This window comes from Eleginops maclovinus, chromosome 19 (assembly GCF_036324505.1).
Source record: "Eleginops maclovinus isolate JMC-PN-2008 ecotype Puerto Natales chromosome 19, JC_Emac_rtc_rv5, whole genome shotgun sequence".
In the NCBI taxonomy this organism is placed as follows: Eukaryota; Metazoa; Chordata; class Actinopteri; order Perciformes; family Eleginopidae; genus Eleginops; species Eleginops maclovinus.
This window is the reverse complement of record NC_086367.1, coordinates 18,283,304-18,308,922: the sequence shown is the minus strand read 5'-3', so window position 1 is coordinate 18,308,922 and position 25,619 is coordinate 18,283,304. Positions and strand designations below refer to the sequence as shown.

Sequence of the window (25,619 nt, the reverse complement as noted above, 5' to 3'; positions counted from 1 at the left end):
CTTTCATGTTCATGTTTACTTTGAGTAAAGGAACAAACTGCTCAGCTTTCTGTTTCAGTCTCCCTATAACCTCACCGATACACACCACTGAGAACACAGGTTTTATTCTGCATGAAAAGCTACTGTTGATGAGCCAAATAACAGTTAAACCTGTTAGGACAATTGATTTTGTGTTATGATGCTTTACTACTGCCCCCTAAAATCCCAGTATTACTAAGACAGGATACAGACAGGGTGTGGAGTTTTAAACATTACTTCACAGCTACAGTAAATCTTTTAAAAGGGAAAGTAATGTCAAGATAAAAACACAGGAAAAAGGAAGACCAATACAAACAAAATTCCACCATGTGAAATGATTAGTCATCCGACACTTCCTCATGCACGTTGCGCATTGACAAACTTTCCTCTGAGTGAAGTAGAAAATAAGAAAAGGGAATAAAGGAAAGGAGAGAGTGTTGAACAAGAGATTAAACTGTAAATACAGAAATGTTTTAAAAGGATTGGATTTTGTGGGTTATTTCATGCATTCCCTTATTGTTGTACAACAATGTGGGTCATAGGTTTGTGCTCTATCATGATTAATCTACTGTTTTCAATTAATGCTTTATGTACTGTGGTTCTGGTCAGTAGTAAATCAGTATAAATAAATGCTAGTCCAGCATACTGGTTTGTAGTGAGATAGGATAGAAGGGAGTAGCAGATGTCCCCGTTATCTCATCCCGTCCCACAAAAATGATGCAATAGTGTGAAAAGATAAACAGAATGTCACTGAAATTGTTAACGTATGACAACTTCTCTGATAAAAGCAGACAGTAAGCAGTCACTGATTAAGTAAGCATGCATTGTTGGACAAGAAACAAAAAGGTTTACTCGAAATGTGGCATAAAGTTTACCAAAGTCTAGAAATAAAAAGTGTCTTCTTAGTTTACTGTTAACAGGGAGGAGCACTAAAGTATGAGTTTGTAGTGATTCATTAGACTTCTGTACAGTTTGCTCTGGAACAAGTCAGGGCAGGAACAACACAGACACAAACACACAGACACACACACACTTTCTACTGATGTCATTGTCAAACTTAATCTCCATATAAAGCCTGGATCAAACAAACCACAAGTCTACCCAAGTTTAACATTTCTAGGAAAACAATGTAACCCAGACTTAGAAACGGTACATGCCCTTCATTCCCCTGCAAAGCTTTCAATTCTTCTGTTGGAACTAAAATGATCGTGACAAGTAAGTAACACACGAGCACGTTCACGAAGAGATAACCGCTTACCAGTAAACATTCCCACAGCAATTAACAAGACCCAACACGCTCTCACCGTCAGAGGAGTCACCAGCAGCCACCAGTTGCCTTCAGTGACGGCATTATAATAGGTTACGCTCGTCATTCATCCGATCCCTTTCTCATTCTGTTTAACTCCCTGAGTAAGGATAACGGGGTGAGATTGAATGGGAATATTCTAAATGACTTCATAATAAAGATAGGAAAAATGAAAACATAATGATGTTGAATACCGGTGGCTGATTTGCATGTTTCCTCCACCATGTATAACACACTACAGCATTTTAGGAGAACAACCTGTTAAGAGAGAAGCCCTTTTACACTATTTATAGTGCTTTTATAATCGTAACCAGAGCATGTCTGTCTGTTGCTGAGTCAGCATTGGCTCTAATGAGTTGCCTTTGCTTGGTCATGTTTTGTATTGAGAGACAACAGTGTGGGGAAAGATTTTGCACACAGCTAAGAATGGTGTGAGATCTTAGCCCATCTCGTTTATATATAGTATAGCGCCCACATACCCAAAAGACAATCCAACCGGGCCTTGTAACAATATTGCAATACAACCCGGGGCGCTTGCAAGTCCCACATTGCCATACAGGCACCTCACCTGTCAGTTTTAAGGGTCTGCAGACACATTTAGCGCGCTTTTCAGGGATAGGAGGTGGAGAAAAAAAAGGAATGGCCTCTTTAAAAATAACCATGTATGGAAAACAAGAGGTAGATGGTTACGTGCTCATTGTATCTGAGAGATGCATTAGAACAGTGTACATATTTATACATTTAAGTAACACAGCTGTCCATAGTGAACAATTCAATACTACAACGTCGAACATGGGAAAGGAACACAAAAATCTGACAATGTCAAATCAGAATGGTTGTAAAAACGACAAGACTGGCCAGTTAGTCAGCATTTTCAGCTAATAAATAGAAGAAAATCAAGCTCAGCAAACTTGCCAAAGAACACTATCACTCCTCTCAGTTATGGACGTAAACAAAGGAGGTTGCTGCAAAGGAATGCTTTGTGTGTGCAGTTCTGTTCTTTAAATCTCAATTATGACTTGCTTCATTCAACCTTCCTGGACCCATGACAACATCAGGTTTCACATTTTGCAACCAAACCTCTCCGACCTGCATGAAGGGAGTACATTTCATACATCGATATTTCGTTGTGATCTGACAATTGGACAATAAAAATGCAGCAGTCTAATGGACTATAAAAATACAAATAAATCCTAGAACCAACAGGAAGCAACATAATGCATATGAATATGTCCTAAACTTCATCAAATCAGTAAAAGATAATATAATTGTTGGTCTCAGTAGACATACAGGATATAGTAATAGTCAGAAAATTCAAAAAGTCCCATTGGCTGTTGTTTTTGACTGGAGTGCATGTAATCATGGATTTCAGAAGTATTTATGACAGTGCAGCTATCTTCCTGTTCTAAGAATATCCTCAGGCTTGACCCACTGAGAGGTTAACTGCAGAGGGACCTGGTATGCTGCATATGGTTTGTATGTCTGCAAGTGTGGAGTCAGCTGTCAAACTCGTTCACGCACATGCATGGACAAAAGCACCGGTCATGTATCTGTGCCTTATGGGAGAGCAGAGAGATGAGGAGCATAGCAATGAAACTAGGAGTTTGCAGGAGGTTATCTCTCGACTCCATTCCAATGGACGGCTGCCTACTTCCTGCTTCCTGTCCTGTTGTCATGGCGATAGTTTGAACAGCCAGAAAGTTGCTTGTTTATAAATATCAACAGGAGCATCTAAGAGTGTCCGCCTCTCTCTTCGTGTGCTAGCATCCCTCTTAAATGTCACTTAGTTGGAATCAACGAATAGATGAAGAAATTTAAGAATGTTGAGTGGGAGAAGAAATGTGGAGGTTTGTTAGAGTGGAGAGAGAGTCCAAGAGGCATCATTAAGCAAAGAGGGAACTTGTCTTTCCAACATGTGACAAATGGTAAATTAGTCTTCACCTCGCACCACAGAGCCATCACGAACATGCTGCTATCATTGAGTATTCCTAATAACACAAAATCCCTTAAGGAGGATGCAATATTTCACTTAAAGTTAGACCAGAGCTTTGGGTGGAAAAGATAAATGGAGTGCATTTATTCCAGACTCCTCAAAGTGCTACACATATATCATCATTCCCCCGTTCCCACCAGATTCAGACATAGGCAGGGGCTGCTATTCAATGAGCAACCAGCTCAAGGAAGCTTACATTCACACACCGGTTGTCTTGCCCAAGGATCGACGTGTTGACTGCAGGGGCTCGGATCTAAACCACAACCTTCTGATTGAAAAAAAACTGCACTACCTCGCAGCTACAGCTGCCCCAGAAAATAATAAACAAAACCGTATACATACCACATGCTCATAAGGGACCCTTTATGAAAGCTCACATCTTCATTTCTTATTAACATTGTTTCATTGATCAGTGAAAACCATGGGAACTTATTTGGGGTTGTGAGGTTATAATAAATCTCTCTGAATGTCTTCATCTTTATACTTCATCAAATAGACTGCTGTTGTTGACTGCTGGACTTCGGAGAGACTTATGTCTGTGAGATGTCACACCTTGATGGTTAAACCGGTACATAATCCAAGTGTAAATGCGTCAACTCCCCATTTTACAAAGCCTACAGTACAAGCATCTTCTAAAAGGAATTTTCCAACCTCCGAGCTGTTTCTGGGCAATTAGTAGTTAAGTCACTGCTTGTAGCCAAGAAGTAGTCCAATAAACTGTATAGTCCTCTGTTAAACTGTTGTTTTACACTGTGATTATGTACAGATTAAACAAACCCGATGGAGGCTTTATCCCCAATGTTTTCATGCTTGGTTCTAAGCTACGCTCTCTGTGTGCTAGCTGTAAGCTTCATATTAAACTAAATCAATCTTCTATCCAACCGTTCTTTTGGAAAATGAATGAGGACATTCCTAAAGTGTAAAAGCGTTCCTTTAAATTAACCGGTTTATTCGATGATGTATTTATTTTTAGGAAAAACTTTATTATAAGCTTGTTTACACTGAGAATCATTGATGACCTACTTTTACTGTGTGACCCTTATTAGCACAGACTTTTATAACTGCAGACTTGATCTTTTATCAGAAGGACTTTACAGTTAAGACTCTCCAACATGGAAACCCAACACTCGATGAGGTGAATCATTTATAACTTGTTTAAACAGCACGCGTTATTGATTTATTCATAACTTTTAAATAAAGGCTTGTTAGATAGTGGTACGTTAAGTTTAATATTATTGTAAGTCACACCAGGTTAATCCCCAATCAATACCGTATTCAACATCTTCATTCATTAATATCGAACATTCATGTACACCCATTGATGATTCTCTGAGATCGCGTGAGAAAGGAGAAAGCAGGGCGAGGTGAGTTTGTTTTTGTCCATTGTGATGTGCCTTTACAGTCTCCTATTATCTGCCGTCCGTCCCCCTGAGATTTATCGAACGGTAAAACTTTTCCCTCTGAGGTTTTGTAAGAAAATAAGATGATAGATGCTCTAGTTTATGTTTTGTTGCAGATTCTTTCAGGCAGCTTTGTTACTGTATAATGCAAGGACCCACGAGCCTTGGGAACAAAGAAGGGGTCACTCTGGGGCCGTATCTAGTGGCAGTAGAAAATGTGCTTTCCCGATCAAATGCTAGGTTGTTGTTTTCCAAAATAAAGTTTAGTCAGGAAGTTGTGTGTCTTGCACCCAAAAGTCAGATTCCCTGCCAAACTGTTGTGATCCGTGTGGGAAGACTCTGCCATTGGTTCTCATGTAAAATGATCACACATACCACACAGTCTTGTCTTTTGTGTTGCTTTTACACTACTTGTGTACTCTTACACAAAAGCAGGCAGCATGATGGGGATGTGTCAGTAATCTGATCTAGTCTAAAGGGTGGGAACTCGCCATGCTGGTGCTACTGCTGGGAGTGAAGTAGGGAACTCAACATGACCTTAAATCCCTTGAACAGGGAAACAGTAGTATTGTCCTCACTCACATAGGGACAATAAATTAACATTTTCAATACAAACAAAAAGATATTCCTCTGATGCTCTTGAGCATCGTGTTGGTACAAGGGTCTAAGGTGGTCAGCATACAGATTAACTTCTAATTTGGGAGAAATTCAGACACTCCACTCTCACTCTTTGCATATTAACTCATGGAGAATTGTTATGAAAAACTCTCTTTTTAGCACTTGTGTAAACATCAGATCAGAAAAATCTGAACCAGAAATACTTTATTTAACCCAAACTGGGAAAAAAATGTCATACTGTACATCTGGGATGCGGGGATGCTTACCAAACCCAAAAACTGTCAGATTGTGCAGGCAGCCCATCTGAGTGTCTCCTACCATGGCTTGAGAATCATCTTTGCAAAAAGTGTGCCTTATTATTCTTTCAAGCCCATAGTACAGACTGTGCTTTTCGGGACCGAGCTTTAAGAGACAGGCACTAAAATTAAGTATTTCAGTCCGAGGGTATTCAGATATTCAGACAGATAGTAGAAGAAAAAATAATGGATAGCGTATAAGCAGTCAAGTATGTTCTCGTAGAAACCCAAAGCTAAAAAATAAAGAGTATAATATGTCATATTTCAAGATTTATTTTGATAAAATTGTATATTTACTTGTGACGACAACAAAAAAGCAATTGCATTTCATCAAAAAGCACAACAGCAGTTTCCCTTTTTGATTAGTGTGTCATAATTGCACTTCATTAACTAAAAGCCCGACGTCTTAATCAGTGATCCTCATTGCTTGATTACACATCAGTATGGGTGTAATGATTATATTTGTCATAGCTACTTCTTTCGATCCAAAAAGGGTCACAAATTAACTCTACATGTCTGCCTATTTTACACACTCCTACTTTTGTCCCACTACACTAGGTTTGCTTGTCTGAAAAGTGTCAAATTATTGTAGAGACACTGAGGCGGGATGAGCCTCTACAGTATGTCAATATCAGCGAAGGTGCTGTAACTGAATACCCATCAGTGTTCGGAAAAATAGATAACTTGTGAGATCATCTATTCAAAGATGAGTGATAACAAGACGTTTACAAGGTACTGTGGCGAACACAGCGAATGATTTAAATCATTGTAAACATGCTATACATACATGGACACAACATCTTTGAATAATATACTACCACTCACACGCATACAATAAAGAAAACATAAAGTTAGCTTGGCATTCACAGAACATGTGGTGCCAAGCTCCTCGTGGCGCAGATGGTACAAACAAGAGAGAAAAGGAGAAGATGGAGGGAGGGGAGGAAGGAAGGAAGGAAGGGAGAAAAGAACCACTAAGCGAGGTCTGTGACACCTCTCTCTCTCTGCCCACACTAAAGCTGCCTATTATCTAATCCTTCACACCATGGATAGGGGGACAGGGATGGTCAGAGAGGCAGAGAAAGCAAGACATACAGTAGATGCCAGAAAAAGAGAGGCCGCGATCGTCATTGTCGCCAGGGTTGCGTTCTGCTGCGGGAAAACAAGGCATCATTGTACTGAAGGAGGGATGGAACTGCTCCCTCTCTCTCTGTCAGCCAAGCCTGACTCAGACCTACCAGGGCAGCCAAGTCAGAGCCGGGAAATTACCAAACTACTACTTATGTACTAACCACTAAAGTCACTCTAACTCCGCATGATTACCGTGGCAGGACATAAAGTTTGGAAGGCTTTCAGGCTCTTTACAGTTCACCCAAAAATATCTCCAGTGTTATCTGGCCATAAAGATAGTTGTGGGTTTTATATGATCAGGTGTTGACATAGCAACTTAGTTTTTTTTTACCACACCACCCAACCACTGTAGCTGAATGGAATTTCATTTGTGATGCAAAAAGCAATACATTAATATTGCATTTTTAAACAGCTACATGTCTTTCCAGAAACAATTTACCAGTTAATGCAAAGTCCTGGAACTACTTTTTTACAGACAAATAGTCCCTATTATAACTGGAAAACAGGTTCTACCGTTGATTATCATGAGAAATGCAAATGTTTCCTGGAACGATGTCACTGTTGCGCATCTTTTTTGCTAATGCAAGCATAACAATCAAAATTCAAGTTACCTACATCGCTTTGGAAAAGTAACTAATGATAAGTGGGAAAAGTCCCTTTGGATTGGGCTGAACTAACCCTCTAACATGTTAAAGAAAACACTTTCAATTGATTGTCCATGGACCTGGCTATGAATAAGGAGTGTATAAGGGCCACAAATAGAGACAGAAGAGCCAGAATATGCTAATGATGGTCTGAGCGCCAAATGACATAGTGATATCTTTCACCATATAAATATATCACATCTATTTTAGTATCTCATGAACCTTTCATCCTCTACTTTGTTTTCAGCGCTACAGCAATGCCGTCAATATAGTTTTACCTAAGGTATCTTTGGGAAAGCAGGAACAATACCCTTTCAGTAGTTATACACATCATGTTTAAATCATCCAGAAGGTTTCATTTTTGAGACAGTGGTGGGAAACTCAGAACAGGGTTTGTTGGTTTTGACAGAGGTTCACCATATAGCAGGAGCGTACGAGACCGAAATCCACATCTGGAATGAATTTACCACACTGAAACTGCCTGCCAAGCTAAAAATATGTTGAATCCTTGCCGAGAAGAAGTAGAACATTGCAATAAGATAAAACCTGTGTTACGTAACTTCTTCTGAGAGCAGTAGGTGGTTGAGGTTTCAAATTTTCCCACTGTCCACATTAATGATTGATATCACAAACTGAGCAGGATAACATCCCATGGAACAGGGTCGATACAGTTGAACACACATGTGCACACAGTTAAAATCTGAGAGAAATAACAGCAGCAATGTGTGTGCGTCTCTCCAACAGTAACGCATTAAGGTCATGCTCCTGCTACTGCCTGTGGAAGACTACTGAATGTCAAAGGTCAGTATCATTCCGTTGCAAAGACAACAGAAGAAAGAGCCTGGGAGGGGAGGCAGCATAGAAAGAAAAGCAAAATATCTCCAGTCTTCACATGACATTCCAGCTGGAGCAACTAACTTCCACAAAAGGGTGTGAGAGGTGAGAGGGGGGCAGGAAGACTACACACCCACACCTGTGCATGCTTAAACATTAGGTAACACACTACTTGTTGCAGAATTCCTGGATGGAAAGTAAACACCCTCGACTGAAGGAGCAAGAAACTCATCTCCACACACATCTGTCCAACATAACCGGGACTCAAGGATTAACAGTATTTGCTATGCAGCTAAACACTGCACTCAGCCTGATGCAAACATACGTGCGCACTAAGTATGAAGGCATACTTAAACATACTGTACATTCTTCTCCATGATCCCACTGACAGACCAAACCCAAGCACTGTCACAGAGACACATATCTCCCCCAGTCCATGGTCGAAAATAGAACAGAGCAGACAAAAACAGAGAGGGAGATATTACCAACCTGCTCTTTCTGTGGACATGCAGCCCACATGTTGCTTAGTCTGATCAATCCTCTGGTCTTTTCTGAATGGACGTCAATACTAAGACACACTCTCTGAAGCTGAGCAGACACCGATGTACAGACAGCAAATCCTGTGCCCCTTCTCCTTAGTAACTCAGTAAGTGCGGCTGAGAAAACTAACAGTGAACTCGCCCCAACTCCTCAGGAAGGGACGGGTCTGCGAAACTGTAGACCAATCACAGACGCGGGTTACTCCCACACGCTTCTCTCATTGGTGGAAAACCATTTCTGGACTTTTGGTGAAGTGGGAGGAGTCCTCTTGGGAGAAAAATAATGACCCCCCCCCCCACACACACACACACACACCTTTCTATTATCTCATCATTTCACACACTGTGACTTTCTAACTCTCCCTGTATGTCCGTTCCCTGGCTTTTTTGCATATGTGTGTGTGTTTGTTTATCCACGTTTGTGCATTCATGACATATGCGAAACCATGTGTACAGCCTGTATGTACAGTGAGTTCATCTGCACAACAAGCAATAGACTAATTGTAAGTGCTGTTGAATAAATATGTTCATGCTTCATTAGTAGATTTTGTGTAATAAATAAATAAATATTTATTCATTTGAAAGTTAAAATGTATTTCATATCTCAAACATTTGTTCTGTAAATCAATGTATAACATGCTAAAAGAGCTGCAGCCAATAGTGCATTATTTAATTGTTTGCATTTTGATATTGCCCGGAACTAATGTTTTGTGTGTTTACCGCTGCATATTTAGTTGAGGGACGGTACAGTTCATAGTTCAATGAGTCGAGCGGCAGGTGCTCACAGATCTCCGCTATTTAATGTACCAATTATTGACGAAAGAACCTCTTTTCACGACAAGCGGCCAACGAGGTATTTTGTTTGAGTTATCTGTAAAATGTCATTTGTTTCATTTCGCGCCACAGCGTAATTGTACATTGTCTGGTTTTTATTTGTTTAATGTACTGTATAGTTCTCACGGCGTTAATAAGGCATGAGTGGCGGGACCAAAGGTGGAAGCAACAACAATAAACGCCCGTTCCAAAGAACCGACCTGTGCTACACTAATTGAACACTTATCTTGTTTTATGATAAGTGGTTGTAAAATAAAAAATAAAAAGATGTATATGGGCTTAAAAAAACAAACAAACATTAGGAAACAAAACTAAGATGTAGTTGTGTGTACCTGTGTATGTGTATTTCTGCTGAATGTGCTTTAATCTAATGAAATAAACACTCCATGTCATTGCAAATTTTGAAGACGTCAGCACAGCCCTCCACAAGTATAATATAAAACACTGTAGTTTGCCATATACTCATTTTCCTAAGTGTCTTAGCTTTTAAGGTTCTTTATTTGAAATGTGGTGTAAAATACTTCTCTATTCTTTTTTCATTTTAATATTTATTTGTATTATCGTTATAGTTTTTGACCTACTATTGCAACTTATGTTTGCACCACCAGACACCAAAGCAATTACCTTGTATGTGTAATCTTACCTGGCAATAAACTTGATTCTGATTCTGATTAGTCTTGCAGCCAATCACAAACACTCACGCACATTCACAGGTTCAATAAAATTAAATCTCTTGCTCCCTCTTGTGGTGGAAGAGATGTACTGCACCCCCCACGGACCAAACCAAATGGTGTGTTCATCCCTATGCCAGACAGGAAGGGACTTTACCCTGTGCTATACTAACACACCCTGGAAGCAAACTTCAGACAACATGACACCAAAAACACTCCCAATACGTTAACTACTTTACACAGAAGTACAATGCACATGAACAACAAAGAAATAGGACTGACACCATACAGAATGAATTGGTCACAGTTCACAGCCATAAAAAGAACAACCAGAAAAAGCTCTCCTGATAAATACATCTGTGACGTTTCTGTGGAAATACCCGATGTGGCTGTAATTACCTCACGTTGACCCAGAAATAGTCCAATTTTGCAATTTCGCCCATATATGTACTACAGTATCTCAAGCCTGTTTGGCTATTATCATCATTATTATTATTACCCCTGTTGTAACCATTGAAATGTACTTATATTACATAATACAGAATTCATGTTTCTCCTGAAATCACAAATACACATGCCAATACTCACTCACACACTCTCACACATACATATATTACAGTGAGGACGCACATTACATATTGTATGACCCCAGACAGATACATACCAGATATGATGAAAAGGTCTAACAGAGGCTGTGGAACACTAAAATGTCATGACCAGTATCCTGCTTGCGTTTTGTTCCACTATTAGGATCTCCGGTTGTCTCTTTCTCTATTTATCTGTTTGTCTTACCCTCTCTCTCCCTCTCTCTCTCTCCCTCTCTCTCTCACACACACAGGTCATAAACATAATGGAATCTGCCCATAAACACAGCGCAAAGGGCAATAGATAACAATATTTGAAGCATGAATGAGAATCACATCACTGCAATCATTACAGCAAAAATACAATGATATGGCATTACTGTAATTAAGAAGATATTAACACCTGTACTGAAATGGGTTGTTTTCTTCACTTTTAAGGCCTCCAGCAAGTGGTTAATTCAGCCATTAGGAATAACAGTAACAAGGTTTACGGCTCTTACTGTCTTAAACGCAAAATTGCGTCGACTTTGTTTAGATAGCAGGAATTCAAACAATGATAAGGATGTGTTTTATAATAGCCAACACCCAACAAAGGCAAAACGCATTAACTACATTTCCAGTTGAGTAAAGACTGATATCAGGCCTTTTGACATCCTACCGATGAATCTTATCTATCCACTTTTCTCTGGTACCTGTGATTTATATTTTTAATTACGTATCTTTATACAATACCGAAAAGTTCAATCAAAATGGAGGAGAAACGTGATATATAAAACCTATATCTCATATTTACATTTATCCAAATATTAAGAACAATTATCAAAAAAACAAGATGTTGCCTCTGTACGAAATAAAGTAACTGAATAGAAAAACACAATTTTCAAATGTCTTTCTACAAGAACTTAGTTTATCTCAATGTATGAACGTTTTAATATTGTAAAAATACATGAAAATACACTCTAAACCCTGTTATACAGATTTGCAGAGAGCCTTTAGACTTCAAACCTATAAACGTACTACTTCTGTAGTTACTGTTTTGCTGCCTGCAAATTAAGCCAGATATCCTGCCAGATATTGGAGGGTGATGTCTATATTCAGGTGGTAGTTTAGTAAGTTTCTAAAGTGACTCTTCTTTGACCTTATCATACATTATTCAATTGTTTTATGGCTGTGAATATATAGCGGTTTGTCTCAATAAAACTGCATTAAATCTTCTTTGGAAATAAAGCTATTACAGCACGTCAGACAGGATTTCACACATGTAGCTCATAAGCAAACACCACAACCGATGTACAATTACAACTGCCACCTCATGGTCCCTGTTCTCATACCACAGGGGACAAATTGGAATTAGAATTTCTGGGTAGAGTGCAGCTTTATCATCATTTAAACCCCACTGGGAAAAAACCTGTACTTTCTAAACTTTACCGCAAAGTAAGAAATAATAATAAAATATGGAAATGTGTTTAAGAAGCAAAAAACAGACAATCTCATTATTTTATGATGACCAAATTGCTGTTTTTTTTTTTTTTTTACCCCCTGCAGGATCAGCTGCGAAGGCCCTCTTTTGGAGCAAGTGGTTATTTTATGTTGTGCTAATGGAAAGACTCACATTTGGGAGAGTTTTGGAAAAGTGTCTCCTTTTGTCCCTATGCTCTCTGGAAGGTGTTAAACTGATTTCCTGATACTCGTGAGCATTAAGCCCTTGTCATCTTTTCCCTAAAGTACCTGCAGGTGGCGTTGCAGCACTGGGAGCTCATTGCAGACTTCCACATCACCCTCACTTGGGTAGCACCACTTCACCTGTATGATGTTTTGCTCACTAGGAATCTGGATTCACACACTGGATATGCAGCATACCTAGAGGAGCAGATTTGAAAAGCCGGGGGGGATTTCTTCGCCTTTTAAAAAAAACGTTATTCTACTTCCATGATTTCAACTTCTATTTGCATGATTATGTTGACAAGGACGTCGTTCATTCTTTGTTCTCGTCACTTTTACAAAACTCCCCCCACTCCGTGATACAGTGTTTGTTTTCTCTCTAGTTGTTGTTTACCCGTTTGTGTTTGCCCGAGTTTGAGCTCCGGTGCCCTTTTCGTTGACAGATGTTCACAGCTGCTGCCGCATCATGAGCCTCTGACTCACCGTCACATGCTGCCGGGTGCAAGACGTCCACAAATTCAGTGTTTTGTTTTTGTCTGACGCGCAAACAGGAACGCATTGCTGGTGATGGGAACTCTGTGGGACTCTCTGTTGCAAGAAATATTTTCCCTGAAACGCTCAGCTGCTGGTGGCACAGACGAAAAGGACACAGGAGATGAAATTGGTTTTAAGTTACATTTTTTCAGAACATTAATGTTTGTGCTTCAAACAAAAAAGTTGTTCTGCTTCATCTCTTTTGATTACAATACACCTCCGCACCTATTGTGGTTGGTGATGTGTAGCTTACACCATTTTACAATTTGTTTTGCACCTGTCTCTTTGCTCCAAACAATGTAGTTGTAGATCATTCATATGGACCTACAGCCTCATGTTTGTTTCAGACTCTGGACAGGACTATCTGTTCCCCGGATGATCTCTGAAGTTCTTTATCTGCTAAGAATTGTGAGCCAAACCTGTTATCAACGTGTGCAAGGATCTTGATTTTTACGCACGGCTGCCAACCTTTGACAATTTACGCAGCTCAAACGTTGATGATGGGAGTAAAGGGCAGCGCTAACGATTGTGAGGAGTCCAGGACCCGGGGTTCCTGCAGCAGTCAGGGCCAGACACGGACCCGTAAATAACTGCGCGGCGACAGCATGACCTCTTGGCCCAACATCTCGGAGTTCCTCTCCCATAACTGCTGCTGGGAGGAGACCTTCAACGCCACAAGCAACGCTGACCAGCCTCCTCTCAATTATTACTCTATTCCCCTGCTCACGGCCATCACCATCGCCTGCACGCTTCTCTTTCTGGTCGGGGTGACAGGGAATGTCATGACAATTTTGGTGGTCAGTAAGTACCGGGATATGCGGACCACCACCAACCTATACCTGTGTAGCATGGCCGTGTCAGACCTGCTCATCTTCTTCTGCATGCCACTGGACCTCTACCGTATGTGGAGGTACAGGCCCTGGCGCTTTGGGGCCGCACTCTGCAAGCTCTTTCAGTTTGTGTCAGAGTCATGCACTTACTCCACCATCCTGAGCATCACTGCTCTGTCAGTGGAGCGCTACCTGGCGATCTGCTTCCCGCTACGCGCAAAGGCCATGGTTACCAAGAGGCGAGTGCGTGCCCTCATTCTTTTTCTCTGGACAGTGTCTCTAATGAGTGCAGGGCCCGTTTTTGTCATGGTGGGAGTGGAGCGTGACAGAATGTGGCCAAATTTCAGCGCTGGAATGAATGAGACTGGCTTCCTCCTGGATCCCGGGGACACCAGGGAGTGTAAGATTACGCACTTCGCAGTGGAGTCAGGCCTGATGGGAGCCATGGTGTGGCTGAGCTCTGTTTTCTTTTTCATGCCGGTCTTCTGTCTGACAGTGCTCTACAGCCTCATCGGTCGTCGGCTGTGGCAGAGACATAGAGAGACAAACGTCAGCTCCCGTGTGGCACACCGGGACAAAAGCAACAGGCAGACCATCAAGATGCTGGGTAAGTTTGCAGAGCGCGCAAATTACGCACAGGCCCAGCTGGGTATAACAGATGAAAAAGCAACGTTTACAACAATATTTTACCTCATTTGCAACTGTTTTTATAATTATTCGTTAATCGTGTATTCTTTCTACTTTTCTCTCTTGCTTTTCTTATCATACTCCCCCTCCCACAGTGGTGGTGGTGCTTGCCTTTGTACTGTGCTGGTTGCCGTTCCATGTGGGTCGCTACCTGCAGTTTCGCTCCCTCGACGCACCGTCCCCGCTGCTGTCTCGGTTGTCCGAGTACTGCAGCCTGGTGTCAGTGGTTCTCTTCTACCTGAGCGCCGCCATCAACCCCATCCTCTACAACACCATGTCCTGGAAATACCGGTGCGCAGCGGCACGTCTCTTCGGCCTGACTGACAGCCTGCCGCCAAGAGGCCGCACAGCCAGCACGGTGAAGGGAGACGGCTTGAACGGCTGGACGGAATCCACAGTCAGCTTCTAAACGCCCTCAAATAATTAGAAAAACGGTCAGCCATGCGTTGATAACACTGACTTAAAGCCATTATTCCTGTCAGAAGAGAGCGAGGCACTTGACTTGTACTTAAAGAAAGAGTTAGCCACTAAAACCTCCAAGCCTCTATCCACATTTTCAACCTGCATTAATAGAACTTCGATATTTTTCAAACCGTTTATTTTCTTGTTGGATTGTTTCAGCAAGTGCCCTGAAGTATTCGTCAACACAAACAGCAGCATTTCTTAAGGTCGACTGGTGGATTGCAAAATACACACCAGCCCAAAGTGCTTTTATTGATCCAAATGTGAACATCATAGGGGCGTTCATGCCCGTCTACGTGCACAGAAATAAATATACTAGACATTTACAATTGCCTTATATTGTATTCATACTCTGGATGACAAGAAAAGCACTGTAGAACTTGTGGCACTGCTCTGTACTCCTTCAGAAAGGGGCAGAAGTGCAGTGTGTGTGTGTGTGTGTGTGCCTGTGTGTGTTTGAGAGAAATAGAGAGTATATCAGAGTGTGTGTGTGCATTGTGTGCCAGGTGTCATGATGAAAGTGTTTTTCTGTGATTTGTGAGGGTGTGAATATGTAAAAATACTGTCACTGTTATTAATGTACATGCTGAACGCCCTGTATCTTGGAAATTCAAGTCCATGCTTTGTTGATGCTGCCAAAAAGGGCCAATCAAGAGTGAAGTCTGGTTCATGGAAGCCACATTGCAAGTTGATTTTAGGATTGTTAGATAATATATACAATGCAAACATTTTCAAGACATTGTTACATCATAACTTTTTGTAATGATACTCATTCAAGCTGCAGGCTCTTGCTCTTTTTGAGAAATCATCTGGAAAAAAAGACACTTTACATGCAATTATCACTAAGTTCAAAACATTAAAAAAAAAAGTACAAGTTTGGTTCACAAGACAAAGGAAGTTGATTGGTGATTCTTGTGGTCTGCTCAGCTTTCTAAGACTTGGGACTGTGCACCATTGACTGTTTTTGTGTTCGGCCACCAGGTGTGCTGAACCAACATGGCTTTTCCTGCTGTGTGGACAATGTGCTAACCTGTGCACCCAATCATAAAAGACATGAAGCAGATTGGTCATTCAGTCATTTGTTTAAAAAAGAATATTGGTATTTGATGTTAGCAATGTTCATGGTCAAATGATCAAAACTATCTGAAGGGAACTTCATTTTCTACCATCAATACCTACCTAAAAGTGCAAGAGCAAACCTGGGGTATCAGTTGCAGTGTTTATTATCTTTGGCATGAATTGTTCCCAAAAACTGTTCAGTGTACACATACAGGGTGACTTCTTCAGTGGTTAAATCAACACTATATTGTCTTGTCTTGTTTATCGATTTACCAAATGTTTGATTTTAAAAAATGCTTTGAAGGAAGGATTGCATGGGTGCTCAGTGGTAAGTTTTTATGGGCGACTTAACAGTGCATGATGGTTTGTGAACTGAAACAGAAACATGTTAACGTGCCAAATGTGGAAACCTATACAACACTACAAAAAAAAAAAAAAGTATTTGAAAGTATTCAACAGATCGAAAAGTAAAAGTGATCTTATTTTGTAAAGTCTATAAGTGATGATGTGCTTGTAAATAGATGCTCTGTAATGCTATACACTCGATGCTCAGATGGTTCCAGCAGTCCAAATCACCGCAGCAGCCTCCACTAATCTGCACTGGATTTCAAAACATGGCCTCCTTTCTCTGAAGAATGTATCTGTTCATAAGTGTACATACATACTGATGTCATGACATAATATTTATTCACCTTTATGTTTGTTAAAAGAGTAAAATCAGCTCGTAGATTACTTTTAAAAAATACACCTGTGAATATCTCCTGCCAATGTATCCGTCAATGATAAAGTCTTGTAAAAGTAAAAACACAATTACTCTGATTTTGTTTTGTAAACATGTTGTGTGTTCTTCATGCTAGCATACACTACAAAATCTGGCAGCTTTTAGTCCCCAGCAGGTCTGAGATGTAAAAGGCAAGCTGAGAATATTGTGAAACTAGCAAACTACTTAACATAAACCTTCTGCACACACATCAAACATAATTGAAGTAGAGACCACCGCATTCAGAGTGGACTGAAAGAGGCATGATGCTCCTCGACAGGGCCAATAACCTTTTCCCTGTGTGATCCTACAGCATATTCAATTAAATTACCCAAATCTCAGTGGGGTGTAAAAGCAGTCAGAATATTCCAATCTTAACACAGAGACACAGCAGCGTGTTCTCTCTCATCTCGGCTGGCGTTGTATTTTTGTGGCCACAAGGCACAGCACCACTCCATCACATAAGACAGGTTCAAACACAGCAAGCTCTCCCCCCAGACGCCACACAGGGCTCTAACACTACGTCCACATCATGATCAATACACCAAGTGCGTCTGCAAACCTTGCGAGTACAACCTGTTAAGCAGAGGTTTGTGAAAGTCTGAGGGGGGAAAAAAACAATAATAAAAAGTATTTGAGTGTCAACCAGTTGGCCAATTATTTAAAACATCCACAACTTGTGATTAAGGTGAAATAATTAAATAAAAGCTGCTTAGGTATCGTATACAAGATAATTAGTGGGTGGATGACAGGTGTGGAGAGGAAGAGATGAAAGCACATAGATGAGGGGGCTCTTTGTACAATGAAAATGTACAATAAAAAACAAAAGGTGAAAGAAGAGAGGCTTAATCAATGAGTCAGACATAATGATAGTTTATTTAGAAGTGGGCTGTGCAGGTGGGAGTGAATGAATTGCATGATGACAAAGAGTGGGAGGTTGGGTTCGAAGAAAAGTTAAAATCCATGTTAATCTATACAGATGTGTGTTGGTTCATGCAGGACCTCTTAAAGGCTGGTGCCAGTAATGACTAGCGGTTGCTAACTGGTTCTAGCGGGTGAGCAAAGAGAAGCCTGCACCATCTTCTGACAAGGACACTGTTAACATTATGACATTATGTTCACTGACTTAGTTTGGTGTCTAGTGAGTTAACTTATGATTATTGGGCCCAAAAAAGGAAATATGCCCTGATATAGATGAAGTTAAGGGATCGCTAAAGTCATTCAGGCTTTATCCTCAGTCTGGGGTAATCCATCCACCCCACAAAAAGAGACTTCCAGAAGTGCAATCTTCGTTTCTTTCTGGAAATACAGAAATACTAGCACGATCACTACGTGTGTCTACATACATTGGGCTAGGTCTAATGCCTGATGTCTGTATAAACATGTGCGTGCACTCTCGAACATGCTTAAAATATTCCAACATCTGTTTGGAATATAAGCCGCAAAACACACGGACTGACGATATTCTGCACTACCACAAAATGCATAACTTTAGCAAGCTACAAGTAGGCTAGCTACACGTTTGATGTCCATGTTAACGAACAGGTGAAGCACTTTCTCAAACAACACCCTCTTTATTTTACTGGTAAAACTACGATATAAAATCTGATAAATCTCATGTCTACATTCCCGATAGTCAGTTCCACTTCAATGGTCATCATACTTTTGTATCACCACTTTTGCTCACCTGAAAATGCAGGAATACAAACCTCTGCAACTTCGCCGCACACTGTGGGCTCGGTCTAATTAATGATACCCTTGCCCTTCTGCGTCTCACCTGTAGGACCCCTGAGCTGCCCTGAGCGCCTGTATGAGCTTTTACCATAACTCAACCTACTAAATATTCAAATTGCAAATGAGCATATGAGAAGATTACAAGTTAAATAGATTCAACAAATATATATGATATATGGCCATTTCTGATGATTCTCCACTGGTAAAATGTACATCCCTTTAAGAGAATAAAAAACAGCAGTCTGGGTCATTAAAACTTGATGCAGATTCATGGGGATTGCTTTTCAGCATCAGCCAGGGTTTTCTCCCATTGGGGAATGAGGTTTTATCATTTGATTGCCTTGTCTTCTTTTTCTTTCACAGCCTTTTTCTTGCTTTAACTTATCTGGTAAAAGGCCTTGCACCTTATGTTGTCCTGAGGCTATCCATCAAGCTATTAACTTGCAGTCTTGGGCCCCAACTGTAGATTAAACCGCTATAGAAAGGCATTACATTTCTGCTCCTAGGGGTTTTGCTCCCAAAGAGAGCAGCTTTTTTCTTTTGTGGATTGCTCTTTTGTTTTTGGTGAACTTTAGATTTGTTAGAACACATAAGAACTTGACTCCTGCATAGATGCCCAAAAAGGTTGCATCTGACGGATCATACAAAATCAACCCAGCTAAATGGTGCTTCTTAGCCTGTGATTTACACACTACCACTTAATGTTGCTGATGCTTTATCCTTCCACTTATCAAGTTGATTGCTTATAGTCAACATTCTAAGGGTTTTTAATATGTAGCCTAAGTGTGAGAGAGTGTCGTTTCGTCCAATTTTTTAAAGCACTTTAAACAACCTTCTGCACAACATATTGCTCACAGAAATCGTCAAAAGGCTATTATTCCCCTGTTGTCTCTGGGCCGCCTTGGGGTAAAGGGGGAATTGAGCGTGCAGAGCAGCGTTCTCTTTCTGCAGGGGATGAAAGTGAGTGTGATTTACTCTCCTCGGCTATCTTGCGAAACACTATTGAAACCAGTAAAGAGTAAATCTACCACCGTCACACTGATAGCTCAAGTTAAATGCACACTCAGGCGTTAACTCTAGCTCCTTATAACTGGGTCTGACAATAGATAAAAAGTGTCTTTAGTTACAATTATTTCTCGTCATTTTAAATGTTGTCACCGGAAATAATTCAAACTGTTATGACACAAAATGCAGACTGTTAATCCTCATTTAAACCTCAATATCACAAATATTGATTGCTCCTAAGCTTTGTTTACAACAGCACATTGCGTATTTAATCAGAGCAGAATCAACCTTCTCTTATTGAACCATGCAGACAAAAATCAATACTACACACCAGTAAATGTCAGCTGGACAGTTTCTCAGTTAGTTTGCACAACAAATATCTGTCCATTTAGCTATCTGTATAAAACTGAATCATGCAAAAAATGGATTGGTAGATCAGTGTATATGAAGGAGTGGTGCTGATGAATAATGACACACACAATAAAACAAACAGGTGCAATCAAAGTCAGAAAAAAATCAAAACATTTATTGGGCATAAATATATTATATATACGCTACCGATACAGTTACGTCTTACATACATAGGGTAGTATTTGCAAAAATCTATACATTAAAATTGATATGGCAGTTTCTTTTATATAATGCATATGAAATTGTCTAACATTTACAATACAAGAAGAAATGCATGAATTTCTTTTTTTTTTTTTCTCAATTCGTAGACCATGACAACATTGGAATGTTTGTTTTTTTAAATTGTGAGGTAAAAATATGTTTCTGTTTTTTGTCTCGCTTAAAAAATAGTTAAATACCTGTGAGTCTCTGTACGTTTCTCAAATCGCCAAATTCTCAGTCAAAATTCTCTACTTACTGTAAAACGTACAAAACATGAAAATAAAAAAAATGAAAAAATAAACTGATCAGAAGGCACAGACGTGGGGCTGTTGGGCGAAAAAATTGTCTTTTGACATACCTGCAAAATGTTCAGGACATGCAGGGCGGGGTGGAGGGGCGGGAGTATCTATAAAATCACCAGCATTTAAAAATAACAGAACAAAAACAACAAAGCACATAAAGGGAGTACCCTGCCCACAAACACACGGCCTTTCAGTTAACAAAGCGTCAACCTCGGACTATACAACACTAACATGACTTGGACTCGGCCAATCACCTGTGCTCTCCGACCGGGGCATTAAGGCTTGTAAAGGGGAATAAAGGGGCTGTGGGTGGGCAACATAACATCAGGGGTTTAAAGACAGGAGACCTCACATATCTCCTGTCGGCTACAATGCGACCGGCTAGGTAGACACACCATTAGCACGTCTGAGAAAGGACAGTACTCCCTACAAACTGTACTTCCTTTGTTGCCGTAGTTTGCATTCTGCAGGGTAGCGAGGTGCCATTTGAGAAGCACAGAACCATGCTCCAGTAATGCCAATGTCACAGTGACGCCAACAGCAGAATAATGCCAATGAATGTAACAGACGGCGTTGGCAGTAGTGTTTGGAACAGAGAACTCGTGTCTCCTCGCTCTTATTAACCTCATCAAGACTAATGCTCGGCATAAAAAGTGCTTAAACTCTGTTAGTCGTAATGTATTACCATTTCATTCTATAGCTCTATAGATATCTCTGTATATCATCTCTTAGCAAAATACTGGATACAAAATACTAACTACTGCTATACCAGCACTAGCCTGAACAAGGAATCGTCAATATTATTATTGTCATCATCTGCCTGAAATAATCAAATGATTGTTTTTGCCTTTTTTTTTTCTTTTTACCTTTCAGTGTGAAATCAGATTGTTAAAAACTCTCATTCGAAAGGGGCTACACATTTCATAATGGCACATTTTGCTTTACAAAACAAAATAATAAAAGATAATATGAAAAGAAGCATAATCACAGATCAAGTTAATGTTTTTTTTTCCTTTTGAGAGAATAATAATAACAATAATAATAATCGTAATGCTGTGTCGTCACAGAGGAACATCACAGAACCCTTTAGACGACTGCAAACGCAACATCTAGTGGACACGAGAAGCCTGCACTTTGGCAATAAAACTGTAAAAAGATATCAGAAGCTTCATTATAACACTAATCAGGAAAAAAAAAAAGCCAAAGGCAGCGACATTTATCCCAATACAGATGACTCGAACTGACCCTAAGGCCTTGCTTTGCTACATGTCTCTCTAAGCAATACAAGAACTGCTCGGCTGTGCACGGCCGACAACAGGAGATGAAAAAAAAAAAAAAAAAAATACAAAGGCATTTGGTTACATGTTTGAAACGGCAATGATAACTGTAATGCATGGACTGATGAGCTACAGGTTCCCAACAGCTGTAAGAGAAATACTTAAAGGGTTACTGAGATAAGGAATGCTGGCCTTAATCATACAATCTAACATACATCCATTAAAAAAAAAATGTAAAGAAAAAAAAACATGCTACAAGGAAAAAATTAGTATATAACTACTTGTCTCTTAATCTTTAAACAATAAATAAATGAAGATTGCACTGTAATTGGCATGTAAAGTACTGTATGCAAATATATAGTATAAATAAAACCTAGAAAAGAACTCTACCTTAACTTTCCCATCAACTTTGGCAAAGGTATTTTGAGCTAGTAAACCACTTTGCTTACTGACACATACAGGAGCAAGGCACAGCATTGACAGAGAACAAGATACAGCATAAAAAAAAAATGAGAGAAAGAGATCGGGGAGGCGAAGAGAAAAAGAGTCTAAAGTGATGACGATGATGACAGCAATGGGGATGACATGATCAGATCTCCCCTCTGTAAGGCCTTATCCCTGAGGTACGTTACAGGCTGCCAATCAGAGCTGGCCGCAGGGCTAAACTACACCCCGCCACTCTTACATAACCCCCTCCCACCCAATCCTTCTTCCCCTGCACCCCACCTGACAGAAGTAGACATGTCACACATTAATCACGCAGGTTAAGGTGACTTCTTTGGATCATCAGGGTATGTAATGGGCTGTACCTTGGCTTTGTTTTTCGGGGTTGGGATAAAAGGTGTCAGGCGGGAGGTCAGGGGGTGTTACGCGTGTCAGAAGGCTCTGTTCTGTTGAGTTGTGTTCTGTCAAAGGCTTGTTTGGTTAGTGAACATTAGTTCAAATCCCCAGAGAACATGTCCCTCTGAGGAGAGACCGCCAACTTGCTACTGCTCTGATTACATGTCAATAAAGCACCGTTTTATATAGAGAAAGGACAGGGAGAGAGGGTGAGAGAACAGAAGAAGGGAGAGAGGACAGAAAAAACGGATGGATCGAAGGCTAGAGAGAAAGAGCAGCCAGAGCAAAAAAGTAATTACAGATAATTATGGGCAGGAGAGGATAAAAGAGGAGGAACAGTCTTCAAACGCATTGATTCACAGGCTAGCTGGAAGGAGAAACTACAGTTTCAGCATTGCTCTGGCTGGCGGCTGGATACATGTGGGGGGGGGGTTTAAAGCTCAAGCTAACTCCTAACAGCTTTCCTGGTTAACACACAGAGCTCTGAGAAGGCAGGCTGTTAGCACCTTTGGGTCTGACGGGCACATAAACTACAGATTAATAGTCTGGAGCTGTGGTAGTTGAGATGGTAGAATAAGGAAGGACCGAGGGCCAATCAGATGCTCAGGTCAGTCAATTCCTGTTAAGAGTCAATCACAATCCCAGCCCAGCTTCCTTAACGCTAGAGCCAGTTCGTGCCCAACATTCGTATACCTACAGGGGTGCATTGTCTGATATGACACCAGCGTTTAAAGGCTCCTTTCAGCTGCTGAACTGACCTCAGAACTGCTGTTTGTGAGCACCTAGGGTCGATTCATCCCCTTGCACACTGTACTTCAGACCTTACATTGCCATCACTTATATTACATCACTTTTGTAGCATCATAGATATTTGTTATAATATATATTTATATATTGTGTGTATATATATTAGATTACTGGTTTTCCATTCTTTCTTAGATATAATAAAATCACAGGATAGCAGCATCTTACACCACACATGGATTGCATCACTTTGGTAGCTGGATGAGTGAATGATTGAATGTTAAAAGCTGAGCAGATATGAATTGCATGTATTGACTGACAGTCAGCAGTAACTGAATAATAAGGTATGAACGGCTAAAGCTTTGTAGGCCTACATTGGAATATGGCTGAAATGAATAAAGACTGCAGCAAAAAAAAGGAAAAGAAAAAAGAAGCAAATTACACATTGAAAAACAAAAAGTAAGGCAATGACCGTCATGAAATATACACGTTCTCTAATCAAATATGTTTTAAAAAGATACAAAATAAAAAACATGCAAGTCAGTCTGAGGAGCAACTGCTTCGCTCACAGCTATTTTAAGGCTTGATTATCAGTTTTCTTTCCCAACCGAGGTACAGCTAACACAAGGCTTCCCTCGACAGAAACAAATGAGACAGACAATAATACAAAGACAACAGAGATGTAGAGAGAAATGAGACCAAACTCAGTGAAGGCAGAAGACAACAGGAACGAGGTGCGGAAAGCCAGAATTGATACTTTGACTAAAGAAAGACCGTACATAGCCTTAGAAGTAGAAATCAAGTGTTTCGTTTGATTTCATTCGCTTCTTTCATAGACGTTTTTTGTTTGTTTAGAGTTTCTCTGTGATTTTGCGTTCTCTTTCTATCCTATAGTTAAAATTCCCTCACTTCATGAAGAAGTACTGTAGCAAGCAGGCGATGAGGATGGAGAAGCCCGCGAACACGCACACGATGAGCGCCGCGAAGCGCTCGTCGCTGGAGATCAGGCCCACGCCTTTGCCCGTTTCCACAGGGCACAGCTCTCCCGATGTCGCCGTCTCCTGGCGACGCAGCGTGAACAAGGAGGAGGGGCTCAGGGGTCCGCACAGTTCCTGGCACGTATCCTGGCAACGGCGGCAGGCGCCCACACGGAAACGATAGTCTGTGTTGCCCTGGAGACCAGAGATCTGGAACACGCCCTCCTCTCCCTTAAAAACCTGTGAAGGGGGGGAAACAGTTTATAAAGCTGTGTGCAAAAGCATGTTTTATCTCAAGAAGGAGCACATCAAAATGTAACTCACTGCCTGTTGTTTTTGTGAAAACCAGTGGGTTGGTGTTTTGTTGGAATAGAGACCTGCATGCTTGCTTGGGTCACAGTGAACTATGATTGCTTGTTTTTATAGTGTGGGCACGGTGAAGCCCTCAGCAGGTGGCCATTTACGAATGGGAACCAAGTCATTATGAGAACACACATCTGGGAGGACGTCAAGATCAATAACATTAGCGCCCATTCAGTGCGTCTTCAGTGTGCCATGTCTTTATTGAACAACGCCTTGCTGATTGTGTCCTACGAAATTTGAGGGGTTATGTTCCCTTCTTGGAAATAGGTCATTCAGCATGAGAAAAAGCAACAAATGGCAAATCAACTGAATACATCTTTGCCTACTGAGACCAAAATGATCACTTTTGTCTACTTTCCCTGGGTCAGAGCTTTCATTTCTGCCTGTTATAGAAAGAAGAAAGGATTTCTAAGACTTCAGTTCTCTGCTGTCTTCTTTCTAGCTTACCAACCTTATTTTATCCGTTATTTTTCATTATCAAGGTAAAGATTGCGTTCGGCAAAATGCCTCAAGCTATAGGATTAAACTACTCCACCATAAAAAGACAGATAAAATGTTGCAGGTTTGAGAAAAGGAAACAAAGCCTTTCCTGTCTGTACTGTTGAAATGCCCTTGGGTAAGACAATGCACCAATATTTGATCTTTATTCTTACGTAACTCCAGAAAATCTCATTAAAGGACAATCATATTATAATACAATGACAGCCAAAGGACACGGTATCCGTTTCGATCTCCTGACAGGTCAACTCCTGCTCATTGATTAACTAAACCTGTTAACCTCAAAAGCTAGAGGTCTCATAAAAAGGATCTCTTCTCTGTTGCATTCCTTAGGTTTCTTTCATATTTTTTCAGGGTAGATATACTGAACAGATAAAGCTACTTTAGGCCCATTTTTTACTTGTG

General features: G+C 40.5%; 3 protein-coding genes across 4 annotated transcripts in view; 1 reads left to right on the top strand and 2 right to left on the bottom strand.

The window, feature by feature from the left end:
• pld1a (phospholipase D1a) overlaps positions 1–11,022 on the bottom strand; it is a 31,933-nt gene extending 20,911 nt beyond the window's left edge. Inside the window, exon 1 of one of the 2 annotated variants that reach the window (XM_063908991.1) lies at positions 10,949–11,022. The gene's annotated coding sequence lies outside the window, so the exon portion shown is untranslated. Of the gene's footprint in view, positions 1–8,729; positions 8,906–10,948 lie in introns of those variants that run through there. The other variant, XM_063908990.1, reaches the window with a different exon arrangement.
• A 1,852-nt stretch (positions 11,023–12,874) lies between these two features.
• Positions 12,875–16,872, top strand: ghsra (growth hormone secretagogue receptor a). The gene is made up of 2 exons (XM_063909108.1): positions 12,875–14,501; positions 14,677–16,872. Exons 1-2 carry the CDS (start codon positions 13,670–13,672, stop codon positions 14,988–14,990), a joined length of 1,146 nt encoding a protein of 381 aa, XP_063765178.1. The 5' UTR covers positions 12,875–13,669; the 3' UTR covers positions 14,991–16,872.
• Positions 16,873–20,106: 3,234 nt separating this feature from the next.
• The window catches only part of fndc3ba (fibronectin type III domain containing 3Ba), an 88,909-nt gene continuing 83,396 nt past the window's right edge, over positions 20,107–25,619 (bottom strand). Inside the window, exon 27 of the mRNA XM_063909081.1 lies at positions 20,107–24,593. Coding sequence (XP_063765151.1) covers positions 24,282–24,593 — 312 coding nt within the window. The 3' untranslated portion in view covers positions 20,107–24,281. The remainder of the gene's footprint in view (positions 24,594–25,619) is intronic.

Coding starts and splice junctions, on each gene's coding strand:
- ghsra (XM_063909108.1), top strand. CDS start 13,670: ATGACCTCTTGGCCCAACATCTCGGAGTTCCTCTCCCATAACTGCTGC. Junction 14,502..14,676: donor GCAGACCATCAAGATGCTGG/GTAAGTTTGCAG, acceptor CCCCTCCCACAG/TGGTGGTGGTGCTTGCCTTT.